An 18517-nucleotide genomic window follows, 5' to 3' on the forward strand; every position below is an offset into this window, starting at 1 on the left:
CGAGCGTGTGCAATTTTGAAGAGTGACATATTAGGTATCTATTTACTCAGCGTAACTTCATCTTTCACATTATGCAAAAATTGGGCTAACTTTACTGTGTTTTTTTTTTTTTAAGCACAAAACAGTTTTTTTTCCAAAAAAAAGCATTCGAAAAATTACTGCGCAAATACCGTGCGAGATAAAAAGTTGCAAAGACCACCATTGTATTCTCCAGGGTGTGTGCTAAAAAAACATATATAATGTTTTGGAGTTCTATGTAATTTTCTAGCAAATAAATGATGATTTTTACATGTAGGAGAGAAATGTCAGAATTGTCCTGGGTGCTCCAGAACACCTGATGGCGCTCCATGCATGTTGGGCCTCTGTATGTGGCCACGCTGTGTAAAAGTCTCACACATGTGGTATCACCATACTCGGGAGTAATAGAAGAATGTGTTTTGGGGTGTAATTTGTGGTATGCATATGCTGTGTGTGAGAAATAACCTGATAATATGACAATTTTGTGAAAAAAAAAAAAAAAGTAAAAAGAATCTTGATTTTGCAAAGAATTGTGGGAAAAAATGACAACTTCAAAAAACTCATCATGCCTCTTACTAAATACCTTGGAATGTCTTCTTTCCAAAAAGGGGTCATTTGGGGGGTATTTGTACTTTTCTGGCATGTTAGGGTCTCAAGAATTGAAATAGGCCGTCAGTCCTTCAGGTGTGATCAATTTTCAGATATTGGCACCATAGCTTGTGGACTCTATAACTTTCACAAAGACCAAATAATATCCACCAATTTGTACTTATTTTTACCAAAGATATGTAGTAGTATAAATTTTGGCCAAAATTCATGAAGAAAAAATTACTAATCTGCTAAATTTTCTAACAGAAACAAAGAAAAATTCGTTTTTTTACAGAATTTTCGGTATTTTTTCTTTTATAGCACAAAAAAAAAAAACCCAGCGGTGATTAAATACCACCAAAAGAAAGCTCTATTTGTGTGAAAAAAAGGACAAAAATTTCATATAGGTCCAGTGTTGCATGACTGAGTAATTGTCATTCAAAATGCGAGAGCACCGAAAGCTGAAAATTGGTCTGGTTATTAAGGGTGTTTAAGTGCCCAGTGGTCAAGTGGTTAAAGGTGAAAAAAAATCCAAACCATCATGGCCTAGTGTGAAAAAGTGATTGCCCCCTAAACCTAATAACTGGTTGGGCCACCCTTAGCAGTGTGAAAAGTGTCAGTGTCAGACTATTCACCGCAATATCGCAGGGCCGCTGTAAGTAAATGAATAAAAATGTTAAATAAATAAAAATATCCTATAGTTTGTAGACCCGAACCAATCAATATGAGCTTATTGGAATTTTTTTTTTTTTTTTACAAAAACATGTAGCAGAATATAATTTATTCAAATTTTTCAGAATTACAGAGTATAAAATAAACAAACAAATTGACTTTCATGCATATGAGTTGTGCAATCAGTACATTTCGGAGACTTTTTTAGGTTTATCTAGGTAACAACGTTTTAACATCCATATAACAAGAGTGAGATCTATCATTACAGCATGTTTCCACTCAGGCATCTGCACTGAAGCCTGGGTCTGTGCTGCCCCCCCATCGGAGGTGCCCCTTCCGGGAGCTAGCTGCACCCCCGGGGGAAGAGGCACACGGGACCTTTTGCAAAATCCCGTGTTGCACAGAGACCAGTCGATTGCATTTCCAGCACTCTATAGTGTCTCCCATACCTCTAGAAGAAAGTCGTGAACAAAAGGAAGAACAGAAACAAAAACCAAAATCTGGGAGGGGGAAGGGAAAGGAAAGGAAGGAAGGAGCCTAATACTCGGTCCCAAAGCAGGAGATTATCGCTCAACCAAAGTTTTGCATTTATTCATTTGTTTTAGGAGAGGAAGATTTAGTATACCAGTCACTGTGGAACATTAGCCTTGTACCAGTCGCACCAGGGTTGCCAGTTATTTTGAAAGGCAGTACGCTTTCCTGACATCGATGCCAGAATAAGTTCGTAGGCATGATGGGTAGCGAGGGATCTAATAACTTCTGAGATTTCCGGGGGATGAGGTGCTTTCCAAATCCTGAGAAGCACCAGTTTAGCTGCTAAAAAAAGGTGAGTTACAAACTGTCTAAGTGAAGGAGGGATATCTTCTATTCCTATGTTAAGCAAGGCCAAGGCAGGCGTGGGGGGAATAATAATACCTGTTACTTGTCGAAAGATCGCGAATATTCCCACCCAGTATTTAGCTAGTTTACCACATGACCACAGTACATGAAAAATAGTGCCAGTTTGGGAGCAGTTCCTCCAACAAAGTGGCGAAATCGAGGGTTTAAACTTGGCAAGACGGTATGGAGTTAGATACCACCTTTGCGTAGTTTTATGTGATAGTTCCCACAGGGAGGTACATCTAGTGGCGGCGTGTGTGTGGTGGATAGCTCTGCCCCATTGATCCTCAGAGATAGAGACCCCAAGGTCTCTTTCCCAAGCCAGCATGGGTCCAGTCTTTTCTAGTAGTGATTTATCGTTCAAGGTGTCATAGAACAGGGAGATTCCACCTTTTTTCTAATTTCCGGTACTAAGATATTGTTTAATTCGCCAATGGACTACGTAAGGGGGAATACATTTACTAGTGAGATAGGATTGCACACGGTAATGAGTGAAATACTCTGAGTGAGGTAGACCGTATTCCTCCTGCAACTGATCAAAAGGCTTAAGTCGGGATCCCCTAAATAGATCCTGCACCCATTGAATTCCCAAATTATTCCAACTATTGAGGGACATTTCGGGGATTAGCAATGTTAATATTGAAATAGGTACTGGGATTAAAGAGGTCGGGCTACTACGCGGGTGTGTGGAAACTAAAAGTTTCCAGGAGTTCAAGGATGCCAATACAGGGAGTGGAAGGCCTTTCGGTGCCCGTGCATAGTGAGGGAATGCTAGTGCAAAGTTGAGTAAATTGCCACCTGGAACACTTTGCCGCTCTATGTCACCCCACAACGAGGAAGGCCTAGCAGTAAACCAGTCCCTCAGTTGTGCTAGGATAGCAGCTCTGTGATAGTCCACTAAAACCGGCAGGCCTAAGCCGCCAGCCCTCCTGGTTTTGCTCAGTTTCTTGAAAGCACTTCTAGCTTTTTTACCTTCCCAGAGAAATCGTGATAGCATAGTCTGTAGTTTACTAAAAAACGTATTAGAAACCGGAATGGGAACAGTGCGGAAGACATAGAGCAGCTGGGGTAGTAGTTGCATTTTAAATGCCGCTAGGCGCCCTGACCAGGAGAGAACATGCTTGCTAAGTGAAAGAAGACCCAACCTCAGTTTGTCAACAAGAGGGACATAGTTAGCTTTGAAGAGTTGGTCAGGGAAAGGGGTTAGAGTGGTCCCCAGGTAAGATATCCCGGAGTCTTGCCAAATAAAAGGGTAGCTAGTCTGTAAAATTTTCCTTTCGTGAGGGGAGATACCCAGGTCAAGAACATAAGACTTGGTTGTGTTTGCTCTATAGTATGAGATTTTGCTAAAATGCTCCAGAGTTCTAGCGACGTGCAGCAGCGAGGTTGTCGGTTTCGTAAGCATGAAGGCCAATGACGTGCTTGCGATTATTCACCTCGAACCCACAGATCCTAGGATCCTGCCTGATACACGCCGCCAGAGGCTCAATTGTCAAATTAAAAATCAAAGGGGATAATGGGCATCCCTGACGGGTACCATTCGTGATCCGAAAGGGTTTCGACAGCATTCCTGAGGAGTATACCCTAGCCGAAGGAGAGGAATAAAGAGCCAATATTGCTGATAAAATATGACCAGTAAAACCAAATGATCTCAACACCTCACCCAGATATCCCCAATGTACTCAGTCGAACGCCTTCTCCGCGTCCAAAGCAAGGAGCAGAGAAGGCGTTCGCCGAGCCCGTGCTAAGTCAATAATGTTTATAATCCGCCTAGTGGCGTCCGATGACTGCCTCCCTTTAGTAAAACCAGATTGGTCAGCATTGATCAGATTAGGTAGCATCGGCATTAGGCGTAGTGCAAGCATTTTAGCATATATCTTTAGGTCATTATTCAGCAATGAAATGGGCCTAAAGTTTTGAGGTGTCTCCGGAGCCTTGCCCGGTTTGGGTAGTGTAACTATAATAGCCTCCAACATCTCCGGCGGGAAGAGAGCAGAGGCAGCGGCATTCTCATAGACCCTAAGAAGGTGGGGGACGAGGACCATCTTAAAAGTTTTGTAATAATCCCCAGTCAGCCCATCGGGCCCTGGTGATTTATTACTTGGTAGCGTGCCTATGGCCCTATACAACTCAGCTATCGTGAAGGGCAGATTTAGGCTATCTAATTGCTCTGTAGACGGTGTAGGAAGTTTTGCTTGCGCTAGGAAATTTCTTATGTCTTCCTTGGAAGGTTGTGGAGTAGAGCTATCATTGCTCAAATTGTACAGGGAATCATAATAGTCACTAAAAGAATCAGCAATCTGTTGGGGATCAAATACTTTGATGTTAGTCTTAGGATTAGATATATAGGGAATTTTTGATTTAAAACGCTGTCCCTGGAGTCTACGCGCCTTACGCGCTTTACCAGCCTTGTTACCCGAGGAGTAGAAGGACAATTTGAGTCTCCTCTCCACTTGTTCAAATTTGTGTAATAACAAAAGCCTAAGTTCATGTCTAAGATGAACTAAGGCCGTATGATGAGCCTGAGAGGGGTTGGATTTGTGTAGGCTTTCTAGCGCGGCTATTTTGTTCAAAAGGTCGTCTGTCTGCCTCTGCCTCTGTCTCTTCAACCGCGCCCCCTGCTGGATAAAAATTCCCCGGATAAACGCCTTATGGGCGTTCCATATTATATCAGGAGAGATCTCAGGGGTAGAATTAAACCGAAAAAATTTGGAAAGGTGGTCCTCAAGTAGGCGTTTGGAAGTAGGATCTTGAATTAAGCGGGAGTTAGATCGCCACAAATAAGCGGCATTAGGGGGACTATTATCTGCAATGGTGACCAGCACAGATGCGTGGTCCGACCAGGTGATCGAATTTATTTTAGTATGTGTAATATTTTGGAGGAGCCACCTGTCCGAGAGGAAGAGATCAATCCTGCTATAAGAGTGATGCCTATGAGAGTAGAAAGAATAATCTCTCTCATCGGCATGTCTACAACGCCATACATCAAAGATATCATTCTTACGCAAAAAGTTACCCAGAGACTGAGGTCTCCTAGTGGTAGTGCAGGTTGAGTCCATCTTAGGGTCTGGTGCAATATTAAAGTCCCCACACATCAGTAAGGCCCCTTGTTTAATTTTGCATATTTTGTTCATAAGTCTGTTCAGAAAGCGGATCTGTCGAAACATTAGGTACATAAACATTTACCAGCGTGTAGCGGGCGTTATTAATATCGCATACTAATATGGTGAAGCGACCGTTCGGGTCTGTAATTTCCTGATGCAGGTGAAAAGAGACAGAATCTCTAACGGCTATCATCGTTCCTCTTTTTTTCTTCTGTGCGCTGGATAGGAAGTAGTGCTGGAAACCACTGGCTGTGCACTTGGGAGGGGAGTCCCTGTGAAAATGCATCTCTTGGACGCAGAGAATGTCGCATTTGGATAGTCTAGCCTCTTTCCACAAAGAAAATCTCTTTGCCGGGTGGTTCAAGCCGTGGGCATTAATTGACAAAATATTAATAGACATTGCGACTTTGAGGCTGGAAGCTAATCCTGAGGAGACAATGATACTCACAGCACAGCTTGACCCGGTATTTCTGTGAAAGGTAGAGGAACAAATGCGATGAGTAGGATGTCACCTCCAATTCTCCTTCGTGAAGAAAGTGATTTGATGACTTAGGATTGACGGTTCCTAGACGTTGGGATAGTGCTGGAATCTCCTGAGGGGAAAAAAGAAAAGGGAGAAAACTTCCAAAACAGTAACAAAAACTGGATAAAAGGAGGGTCATCATAACCCGTGTGCAAATTATATCTGCTCAAGTGAGTGGGGTCTGTATTGACCAAACAAAGCACAGCTCCATCAGGCGGGCCCCAGTAGGGACTAGACAGAGTAGCACAGCGGCCGCCAACTGGCAGCTATACCGACAAAAAAGAAACATCAGCATAGTATAGTTACTCGACAAATGGACGACTCTTAGGGCTGTGAGCGGCAGGAGACGGAGAGGAGTCGTCAGGGAGGATATTCCACTTCCTAAGAAGTTGGAGGCCTTTATCAGGTGAAGAGATCACGTAGTTAGACCCATCCCTGTTCACCACTAGTTTGGTTGGAAATCCCCACTTGTAGTTGATGCTGTGGTTCCTCAAAACTTTGGTGATATTGTTCAAGTTCTTGCGTAACTGCAGAGTGTGTTGCAAGAGGTCTGCATAGAATTGTAGACTAGAAAATTCCGTGTTGCGGTGTTCCCCTCGCCTTGTGAGTTGCATGAGGCGATCTTTGGTTTGAAAGAAATGCATGCGGAATAAGACATCCCTGGGGACATTTTCGGGAATAAAGGAGGGTTTAGGGATACGGTGTATTCGGTCGATAGACATCTCGATTGGCGAGAGATCCGGCATGAGAACGGTTAATAGGTTAGTAACATAGGGACACATGTCTGCCGGGGTTACCGACTCGGGGATACCCCTTAACTTCACATTGTTTCTTCTGCCCCTGTCCTACAAATCCGCCAATTTGGCTTTAATCCAATTCTGATCCTCCTCGACTGAATCTTGGGCATCGATCAGGTCATTAATGGTGGTGGCGTATTCCCCCATTTTGTTTTCAACATGGCTCACCCTCTCACCCACCTCTTTGAGTTCTGTATTGAAACTGCGCATACAGGACATCATATCCGTGTGTATAGTACTACGCAAAGAGATGAGCATGTCCTTAAGGGTGGTATCCAGAACAGGCTGGTTAGCTGTAGGAAAAGAGGTAATGGAGTCATGCAGTTCTCCGGTGTCGTCCTGAGAGTCTATGGGGGATCTCACCTCATGCTGCTGCGGTGCGTCCGAGCAATCTCTCCTGCTCCTGGCCTTGGCTGGGCTCCTACTCAGCGGGGTTGACGTCTGCGAGTCGCCAGGGGAGAGCTCACCGCTGGTGTGGGCCTGCTTCTCCTGCTGCTCCAAAACACTGTGCGATAGGAACGGAGTGGAAGACGTGCCGGCGCCATCTTTGCCATGCTGTCTCGGCGGCTGCACGAAGTAAGCCGTCAGTTTTCTAGGCTTCTTCTCCGCTCTTTTTCTCCTGGACATGTTGAGAGGTGCTGCCCGAATCGAACCGCCGCTATGGGGCTGAAAACTGTGGCCGCTGTGCTCCGTGAGCCGCTATGTATTCCCGATGTGCGCCGGAGCTCTAATGCTAAGCTGCCATCTTGGCTGCGATCAAGCCACGCCCCCCAATTATATATATTTTTTTTGATTAATATATATCACAAATCAAAAAAGAAAAAGTTGTGCATGTAAAAAAAAAAAAAAAAAAAAAAAAAAAATATATATATATATATATATATATATATATATATATATATATGTATATATATATATATATATATATATATATATATATATGTATATATATATTTATTTGGCTTTTTTGATTTGTACTATATATTTAATATTACAAACCAAAGTAACATTATATATATACATATATATATATATATATATGTTGCTTTGATTTGTAATATTAAATATATATTACAAATCAAAAAAGCCAAAGAATATACATAATATATATATATATATATATTTATTTTTGGCTTTTTTAATTTCTAATATATATATTTAATATTACAAATCAAAGTAACAATATATATATATATATTATATATCATATATCTATATCTATATCTGTCTATCTATATTTTTTTACATACACAACTTTTTTTTATATTAAATTATATATATATATATGAATTAAAAAAATCTAAAATAGAATTTTTATATATATATATATATACTTTAAATATTCTCCTAAGTAAGGGGTCCATTTACAAAAAAAAAAAAATTGGCAGAGCTATTTCTCATGTAAAACCGCAAGTACATTCGTTCAGTGTGATTGCCTGGAGGGGGCAAACTGATATTACTTTTTTTCCTCTTCAAGTTGATTGATATTAATTCAAGCGGGACTTAATGAATTAAAAAATACTGCATTATGGCCACTAGATGGAGCTCACGATCATAAAGAAAAAAAAAATGTATTTGCTGTGATTATTGGCTCCATCTAGTAGCCATAATGTGGTATTTTCTGCTGCACACCTTCTGAATAACATTCGACCTTGAGGGAAAAATAGCCTAATAAGTTAAATTTTTCCACTTTTTTGCACAGACCGAATGTACATGCAGTTTCACAGGATGAATAGCTCTGTGAATTATTATTTTTTTTTTTAAATGCACCTCCCTGTGCACAGGACCGCAATGAATATATAGTTTTCAATGGTAGATTCCCAAAAATAAGAGAAGAACAAAAGAGTATGAATGGGCCCCTAAAGGGATTCCGATGGCCCAGTTCCCTTGGAACACATTAGCAGGCCCCTGATTTTAAATTTTTTTTTATAGTTGTTTAGAGCTGATTTTTAATTCTGTATTTCCCACCTTTATAGGAGCTGTTTGACAAGCATCCCTGAATATTGCTGCTCAGCCGCCTGCAATCAAAAGACGGCAAACAATTCAAGAAGCGTGGTGGAAACCTGTCCGAATGTTTCTGGAAATACTGCGTCTGAATGCGGAGTGTGTAAACGCTTGGAATGTATGTCTAGAAAAAAATTCTCAGAGCCGTTTGTCTATGTAAATCAGGAAAAATGTAATGTTATTAAACTGTTATTCTACATACAGAATAAAGTGCATCAGGAAAACAGTGCATTATGGCCACTAGATGGAGCCGACAATCATAGTAAATAGGTTTTCCTATTAACGCCAGCTCCATCTACTGACCATAATGTGGTATTTTCTTGATTCGCTCTTCTGTATGAAATTTCACATGATGAATAGCTCTGAGAATAATCTTTTTTTTTTTATATTAATACATCCCATAATATCTGCTTATTTTTACAACATTCCCCTACCCCATGTATATAGAAGAATGCCTCCTACAGGGCATCCGAGAACGCCTGAGAATGTGAAGCCGGACTTGCCAAAGAAGTAGATTATTTTTCATTCTGAGATGAAGAAGTATTTTATGTTTTGCGGATATTTGTTATGTTTTTTTTTCTTTTCTTTTCTTTAAAAGTAATAGCTATTTAATAAAAACAGACACAATTGTATTGAACTTGAGTCCTTGTTTGAAGACTGTGTGAGTGCTTCCATGAGTTCCACAATTACAGCTGACCATGTAGTGAAATGCAAGGTCTACTTTAAATATTAGGCCTTCTCTCTCATCGATAATCTGCTTTTTTTTTTGTAATAAAAAAAAAAGAATAAAGCAAAAAGAAAAAAGATCAAAACAAAAACAAAGATCTTAAGGTCTGCTTAACCACTTCAGACCCGAACCATTTGGCTGGCCAAAGACCGGAGCACTTTTTGCGGTTTGGCACTGCGCCGCTTTAATTGACAATTGCGCGGTCGTGCGACGTGGCTCCCAAACAAAATGGACGTCCTTTTTTTCTGACACAGTCCTGGGCACTGGATGACCTTGTCCCGGCACTGGTGGTAGAAACAGAAGTATGTGTGGCCAATGAACACTGTGAGGATGAATGGGAGGCGGGCACACTTTGGCATCTTTGTCCTGGGCACTGGATGACCTTGTCCCGGTACTGGTGGTAGAAACAGAAAAATTATTGGACAAGGAACACTGAGGATGAACGGGAGGTGGGCGCACTTTGGTATCTTTTTCCTGGGCACTGGGTGATCTTGTCCTGGCACTGGTGGTAGCAACAGAAGAATGAGTGGCCAAGAAACACTGAGGATGAACGGGAGGTGGGCGCACTTTGGTATCTATGCCCTGGGCACTGGATGACCTTGTTCCGGCACTGGTGGTAGCAACAGAAGAATGAGTGGCCAATGAACACTGAGGATGAATGGGAGGTGGGCACACTTTGGCATCTTTGCCCTGGGCACTGAATGATCTTGTTCTGGCATTGGTGGTAGCAACAGAAGAATGAATGGCCAAGGAACACTGTGAGGATGAATATAAATATGTTTACGAAGGTGGGCTTTCAAGAGACCTGGTCTTGGACTAGAATGGAGGCCTACAGACTTTTCAGTACAAGGGCCACTTAGTATACTTAAAAAAAAATATTCATGGGCCAAAAAACAAAACAAATGTTTTATTAATAAATGAGTCTCCTTCTATATCATGGCCCCTATCAGAGTCCCCCCTCTACTTCAGGATCCTCCTCACAGTCTCCCCCCTTACATCAGGATCTCCATCAGAGTCCCTCCGTACATTAGGGTGCCCATCAAAGTCCCCATTTTCTTCAAGATTCCCATGAGAGTGCTCCTTACATCAGAGTCCCCCCTTACATCGGGGTCTCAATCACTGTCCCTTCGTACATTAAGGTGCCCATCAGAGTCACCTTTTTCTCCAAGATCCCCATCAGAGTGCTCCTTACATCAGGGCATCCATCAAAGTCACTCCATACATTAAGGTCCCCATCAGAGTCCCCTTTGCCTTCAAGATCCCCATCAGAGTGCCCCTTACATCAGAGCCTCTATCAAAGTCCCCCTGTACATTAGGGTCCCCATCAGAGACCCCTCCTTACATCATGGCCCCCATCAGAGTCCCACTTACATCAGGGTCCCCATCAAAGCCCCTCTTATGTCAGCCTACCCCTTATATCAGGGTCCCCATTATATCAGAGTCCCCCTTACATCAGGGTCCCCATCAGAGCCCCCCTTACATCCTCTTCAGAGTCTCCCTTACATCAGGTCAAAGTAGAGACCACAGGCTGGCCTGTATCCTCAATCTTTTCACAATAAGTATATGCCACTGACCTTACCTGCAGGCCATGTAAAATGTTGTAGCGGGCCAGATCTGGTCCATGGGTTGTAGTTTGGAGACCCCTGGTCTAGAGGAGGGAAAAATACCCCCCCAACCCCAACCCCACAGCTGCTTGTACCAATCTTGCCATACACAATGCTTCCTGACCCCCCCCCCCCCCAGAGGACCAGCAGATCGATTGCCTGGATCATCATACTGTCCTCTTGGCCTTTACTAATTATCAGTTTAGAAATAGCAAACTTAGTAGAGTATAAAAAAAAAGAAAAAAAAAAGAAAGATGTCAAACACAACATCATGTCTCCAACCCCTGAAAACACGAAGGGGGTAAACCTGGCCGGCGGAGAGCGGATAGTGATAATCTCTGGTGAGAGCCGATATTAACTCAGATGACTGAAATCCAATTATCTTTAATCCTCAAATCAAGTGAAGTCTATTTTTTCAGATGGTGAAAGTTCCGCATTTCCGGGTGCCAAGCCTAATTCCATTGTAACCGGCTCAACCGTGTCTCGGTCCTCGCAAATTTTAGGTCAGACAATCAAAAAAAAAGTCAATTTAAAGGGGAACCCCACTGAATGATTATTAAAGTAGATGGTATAATAATAAAAATAAAAAAAATGGGGCAGACTTCGTCGCCCGCTCGCTCTTTTTTTCTGCTGTCGTTCTTCTATGTCTCTATAAGTAAGCTTTATATATGGTGACGTTTTTATCAGTATGTCAGATAGTGGAGGAGGAAGCAGTGTTGGTGCAATAAGCTGTATATAAGGCGGCAGCGTTTGATTTACTAAAGCTGGAGAGTGCAAAATCCGGTGCAGCTCCGACCAATCAGCTTCCAGGTTTTGTTTTGTTTTTTTGTCAAAGTTTAAATGGCCATGCAGCTGCACCAGATTTTGCACTCTCCGGTTTTTAGTAAATCAGCCCCTGTGCATCTTGTCAGATAATGGAGGAGGAAGCAGTGCTGGATCAGTAATCTGTATATACAGCGCCTTGAAAAAGTATTCATACCCCTTGACATTTTCCACATTGTGTTATGTTACAACCAAAAAGGTAAATGTATTTTATTGGGATTTTATGTGATAGACCAGTGATGGCGAACCTTGGCACCCCAGATGTTTTGGAAATACATTTCCCATGATGTTCAAATACACTGCAGAGGGCATGAGCATCATGGGAAATGTAGTCCGAAAACATCTGGGGTGCCAAGGTTCGCCATCACTGTGATAGACCAACACAAAGTGGCACATAATTGTAAGGAAAAGAAATGTTTTAAAAACTTTTTTACCAATACACATGACAGGTCCCAGATGACTATGCGGCACGTGGGGAAGTGATGTCACCAGCCCGGGCAATGAAGGAGGCAGACTACGAGGGACCCCCTAGCAACCCCCTAGCAACAGGCATTTAGATGTGAGTAAAAAAAAAAATATTCAAATTTTTTTTATTTTTTTTAAGAATTTTAAACTATTTTTTATTTTTTGGTGGCAACACCACTTTAACCACCTCAGTACAGTGCAGTTACACCCCCTTCCTGACCAGACCAATTTTCAGCTTTCAGCGCTCTCACACTTTGAATGACAATTACTCAGTCATCCAACACTGTATCCATATGAAACTTGCGTCCTTTTTTCCACACAAATAGAGCTTTCTTTTAGTGGTATTTAATCACTAGTGGGTTTTTTATTTTTTGTGCTATAAATAAAATAAAACGTAAATTTTGTGAAAAAAATGCCTTTTTCTTCGTTTCTGTCATAAATTTTTGCTAATTAGTAATTTTTCTTCATAAATTTTGGCCAAAATTTATACTGCTACATATCTTTGGTAAAAATAACCCACATTAGTGTATATTATTTGGTCTTTGTGAAAGTTATAGAGTCTACAAACTATGGTGCCAATCACTGAAAATTGATCACTTCTGATCAGGCCTTCAGTACATCAGGTGTACCTCATTTCTTGAGACTCTAACTAGTCAGGAAAGTACAAATACCCCCCAAATGACCCCTTTTTACAAAGTAGACATCCCAAGGTATTAAGTAATTAGCATGGTGAGTTTTTTTAAGTTGTCATTTTTTCCCACAATTCTTTGCAAAATGAAGATTTTTTATTTTTTTTTATTTTTTTTTTACTAAATTGTCATATTATCAGGTTATTTCTCACACACAGCATATGTATACAACAAATTACCCCTCAAAATATATTCTGCTACTCTTCCCGAGTGCGGCGATACCACATGTGTGAGACTTTTACACAGCCTGGCCACATACAGGGGACCAACATTGATGTAGTACCTTCAGACGTTCTATGAGCAAAAATTACGCATCTCATTTCTCAACCACCTATTACACTTTTGAAGGCCCTGGAGTACCAGGACAATGGAATTTCCCATAAAATTACCCCATTTTGGAAAGCAAACACCCCAACGTATAATCTGTGAGGCATAATGAGTCTTTTGAACGGTTCATTTTTTCCAGAAGTTTTTGGAATATGTGGAAAAAAATTAAACCGCATTTTTTTTTTTTACACAAAATTGTCAATTTATAAGATATTTCTAACACATAACATGTATATAGTAAAAATTACACCCCAAAATACATTCTGCTACTCCTCCCGAGTATGACGATACCACATGTGTAGGACTTTTACACAGCCTGGCCACATAGAGAGGCCGAACATTGAAGTAGTACGTTCAGGCGTTCTAGGAGCATAAATGACACATCTCATTTCATTCCTACCCATCACACTTTTGAAGGTCCTGGACCACCAGGACAGTGAAATTACCCACAAAATGACCCCATTTTGGAAAGTAAACACCCCAACATATATTCTATGAGACATGGGCTGCAAAAAAGTACTCGGGTACTCTGATGGGCTGGAGATAGGTACTCGGGTACTCTGATGGCCTGGTGACAGGTACTCGGGTACTCTGATGGCCTGGTGACAGGTACTCGGGTACTCTGATGGCCTGGTGACAGGTACTCGGGTACTCTGATGGCCTGGTGACAGTTACTAGGGTACTCTGATGGCCTGGTGACAGGTAATCGGGTACTCTGATGGCCTGGTGACAGGTACTCGGGTACTCTGATGGCCTGGTGACAAGTACTCAGGTACTCTGATGGTTTGGTGACTGGTATTTGGGTACTCTGAAGGGCGGTGACAGGTACTCATATGGACTGTGACAGGTACTCGGGTACTCAGATGAACTGTGACAGGTACTCGGGTACTCTGATGGCCTGGTGACAGGTACTCGGGTACTCTGATGGCCTGGTGACAGGTACTCGGGTACTCTGATGGCCTGGTGACAGGTACTCGGGTACTCTGATGGCCTGGTGACAGGTACTCATGTACTCTGATGGCCTGGTGACAGGTACTCGGGTACTCTGATGGCCTGGTGACAGGTACTCTGATGGTTTGGTGACTGGTATTTGGGTACTCTGAAGGGCGGTGACAGGTACTCATATGGACTGTGACAGGTACTCGGGTACTCAGATGGACTGTGACAGGTACAGATGGGCTGTGACAGGTACTCGGTACTCTAATGGACTGTGACAGGTACTCGGTACTCTAATGGACTGTGACAGGTACTCGGTACTCTAATGGACTGTGACAGGTACTCGGGTACCCTGATGGGCCATGACAGGTACTCGGGTACCCTGATGGGCCGTGACAGGTACTCGGGTACCCTGGTGTGCCGTGACAGGTACTCGGGTACTCTGATGTGCTGTGACAGGTACTCGGGTACTCTGATGGGCCGGGACAGGTACTCGGGTACTCTGATGGGCCGGGACAGGTACTCGGGTACTCTGATGGGCCGGGACAGGTACTCGGGTACTCTGATGGGCCAGGACAGGTACTCGGGTACTCTGATGGGCTGGGACAGGTACACGGGTACTCTGATGGGCTGGGACAGGTACTCGGGTACTCTGATGGGCCGGGACAGGTACTCGGGTACTCTGATGGGCTGGGACAGGTACACGGGTACTCTGATGGGCTGGGACAGGTACTCGGGTACTCTGATGGGCCGGGACAGGTACTCGGGTACTCTGATGGGCCGGGACAGGTACTCGGGTACCCTGGTGTGCCGTGACAGGTACTCGGGTACTCTGATGGGCTGTGACAGGTACTCGGGTACTCTGATGGGCTGGGACAGGTACTCAAATACTCTGATGGACCGTGACAGGTACTCTGATGGACTGTGATTGACAGGTACTATGAGGGGTGGTGACAGGTCCTCTTTATTGGGGGTGGGGGGCAATCAGTATGTTTGGTGTACACTGTATGCGGTAACGAGATGTTACCGCAATCTCCTCCTCACACACGATCGGTGTGTGAGGAGGAGAACCCGGTAACATCCCGTTACCGCGGTTTGTTTACATTTTAGTGATCGGCTGTGAAAGGATCACAGCCGATCACGTGGGTAAACAGCCGGCCAATGGCTTTTTACCAGCGTCGGTGACGAGCAGTGTTCCCGGGGAACATGCCGCCACCGACGTGCGCGCGCATGCGCCGTGCACGTTCGGGGTGTCACCATCTGTGATCGGCCGTGACTTCATCACGGCCGATCACGTGGTAAACAGCCATAACGAATGGCTGTTCACCCCCTTCGGTGGCGAGCGGGGTCTCCGTGACACGCCGCCACCGAAGAAACAGGGATGCGTGCGCACGATCGCGCGCATCCCTGTTTACAGTTTATGTACAATAGCTGCGCCGCCTGGCCGTCATTTGACGGCCGGCAGTCAGCAACTAGTTAAATACAAAAATATGCCCTGGGTAAGGGGGTCTATATTTTTTTTTCAGTGGTTAATGTTTAAATATTAGTGTTTTTTTTTTTTACATGCATTTGCTTCCTGTATGTGTAATTACCGTTCATTGGCTCTGTCCCCAAATTCACCGTCCGTGGCGGCCAATAAGGCCCCTTTCACACTGGGGCGGGAGTGGCGCCGGCGGTAAAGCGGCGCTATTTTTAGCGCCTCTTTACCGTTGTTTTAGCAGCGGTATGCAGCAAAGCGCTTGCCCCGACTTGTTCATGCCCCAGCATAGTTGGGGTAGGAAGGAACACTTTGGTGGGGGTGGGTCAGCCCGACACTTAAAGCGGGAGTCCGCCGTTTTTTGTTTTTCTTTTAAAAGCCAGCAGCTACAAATACTGCAGCTGCTGACTTTTAAAATAGTGACACTTACCCGCCCAGCGCGCCCGCGATGTCGGGAACCCGAAGCCGATCTCTCGATCGTCTCTCGGGTGCTGCCACCGCCATCTTGGGTATGGGAATCAGGAAGTGGAGCCTTTCGGTGAATACACCGCTCCTGCACCGCTCCAAAGATGCGGCTAGCAGGACTTTTTACACTGTCCTAGCTGCGCACCGCTCCAGTGTGAAACCCCTCCGGCTTTCACACTGGAGTGAAAGGGGCCAGATTTTTTCAGGCACTACACAGGTGCTATTTTTAGTGAAAACGCCCCAGTGTGAAAGGGGCCTAAAAGTCAGTATGTGAAATATAAAGCCGGAAAAAAAAAAAAATAAAAAAAAAAAGGAGGAGGTCTTTAAACACTGGCTTTGTAGAGTTTGCAATACACTGTTGTTTTATTAACGCTTGGCGATCGTCACCTTTATTCTTAACCTGCCGTTTTTTGCAAAAAGTTGTGCAGTGATCGCGTCAAACACTAGGCAGTCTTTGTTCCTGATGGCGGTGGTAATGCCCTCGTGAATAGAGCGGGGCGTGGCTTCCCACGTTAGCCGCCGATGGTGACTGTTCAGCGCCAGCCTGTAAGCAAAGTTCTCTGCTTGATTGCGCGTTCCTATTAGCTGCACGATGGCAAACAATTGTTGGTGACAGTTGCACTCTTCTGGTTTCTTCAAAACAAACATGAAATGAAGGCCGAAGCAGGACTGTATCACGGCCCATGTACCAGTGCCCGGAATGTTGACATTGGCGTTAAACACTATTTCCTCCTCTTGTAAGGTGATGAGTTTATGCTGGTGCACGAGGTGGGGCATCACCGCGTCCAGGGAGCCCTGCCATTTACAAGAAACGCCCGGGTGGGGGCACGAGCACGGTTGGAATTCGCAGAGCTTTTCGTGGTCACTCTTCTCCGCGCGCGGCAGCCTCTCCGTGCAATCTGAACACTCATATTTGCAGGTGAAGAGGACGGAGTCTGCGACTTTATCCATCATCAAGCAGTGAATGGATCCCAATGGGCCCAGGCAGATCGGGCAACAGGTGAGCCTCGGGCAGCAGTTGCTACACACGAGGTGCCCGCTTTGACACTGGAGGATCGGTGGTATGACATAGTCAAGGCACACAGGGCATTCGAAGAGGCTCAGCAGATCATTGTTGGAAGCCATTGTTTCTCTCAAAGCTGGCACCTGCTGAGATGGGCACTGGGAGGTACCAGCTGGGATGGCTGAAGCAGTCTGCCCCATTCTCTTCACACCCTTGTTAGAAACTTCACCGTCAGCTACGAACTTGTCAATGTTGGCGCAGCTCTGTTCAGCCGCCCCGCCCCCGCCGTTACCATGGCTACCAGAGCGCGCACGGACACTGCTGAGGGCAGGCAGGGCCGCTGATAGGCCAGTACATCTGGCCCTGCTGTACCGGGCCTGACCAGCAGGGGGCCCCGGGCAACCTAACTGCCAAAAATTGTATGTAATAAAAAAAAAAAAAAAAAAAAAAAAAAAGTTCCTCCTCCACGATCATGGAACATCCAGCCATAATCCCCTCTACCTCCAGCACACAACTCCTGACCACCCCCGTCGGTACAGTTTTTTTTGTTTTTTTGTATGTGTTCTATGTATGCGGCTGCTTGTAGAGGGGGGACTCTTTCTTCTTTTTCGGGCGCGGAGGAATACATCTTTCTGCACCCGCTCCGCACATCACACACCGCACAGCATTAACATAGAAAGGTTATGCTGCGGAGTGATATGCCCAATCCTCTCTCTCTACACATGACTAACCAGAAGCAGAGAGAGCAGGGGCCGGGCGATCCAGGTGAGAAGTTGGGGACAAGGTGAGGAGGCGGTCTGTACTAATGGAGGGGTGGTTTGCGGGGGAGTCTGTACTAATGGAGGGTGGTTTGCGGGGGAGTCTGTACTAATGGAGGGGTGGTTTGCGGGGGAGTCTGTACTAATGGAGGGGTGGTTTGCGGGGGAGTCTGTACTAATGGAGGGGTGGTTTGCGGGGGAGTCTGTACTAATGGAGGGGTGGTTTGCGGGGGAGTCTGTACTAATGGAGGGGTGGTTTGCGGGGGGTCTGTACTAATGGAGGGGTGGTTTGCGGGGGAGTCTGTACTAATGGAGGGTGGTTTGCGGGGGGGTCTGTACTAATGGAGGGGTGGTTTGCGGGGGAGTCTGTACTAATGGAGGGGTGGTTTGCGGGGGAGTCTGTACTAATGGAGGGTGGTTTGCGGGGGAGTCTGTACTAATGGGGGGTGGTTTGCGGGGGGTCTGTACTAATGGAGGGGTGGTTTGCGGGGGAGTCTGTACTAATGGAGGGGTGGTTTGCGGGGGAGTCTGTACTAATGGAGGGTGGTTTGCGGGGGGGTCTGTACTAATGGGGGGTGGTTTGCGGGGGAGTCTGTACTAATGGAGGGTGGTTTGCGGGGGAGTCTGTGCTAATGGGGGGTGGTTTGCGGGGGGTCTGT

General features: G+C 44.7%; 1 protein-coding gene across 1 annotated transcript; it reads right to left on the reverse strand.

Annotated features, from left to right (window-relative positions):
• Window positions 1–16463: 16463 nt before the first annotated feature.
• Window positions 16464–17326, reverse strand: LOC143933019 (E3 ubiquitin-protein ligase SIAH1-like). Its single transcript, XM_077455936.1, has one exon. The coding sequence runs from the start codon at window positions 17298–17300 to the stop codon at window positions 16464–16466; it is 837 nt and encodes a 278-aa protein (XP_077312062.1). The 5' UTR covers window positions 17301–17326.
• Window positions 17327–18517: the final 1191 nt, after the last annotated feature.

This window comes from Lithobates pipiens, unplaced genomic scaffold (assembly GCF_037356315.1).
Source record: "Lithobates pipiens isolate NorthernLeopardFrog02 unplaced genomic scaffold, aLitPip1_a1.2 Scaffold_27, whole genome shotgun sequence".
In the NCBI taxonomy this organism is placed as follows: domain Eukaryota; kingdom Metazoa; phylum Chordata; class Amphibia; order Anura; family Ranidae; genus Lithobates; species Lithobates pipiens.

Coding starts and splice junctions, on each gene's coding strand:
- LOC143933019 (XM_077455936.1), bottom strand. CDS start 17,300: ATGGGGCAGACTGCTTCAGCCATCCCAGCTGGTACCTCCCAGTGCCCA.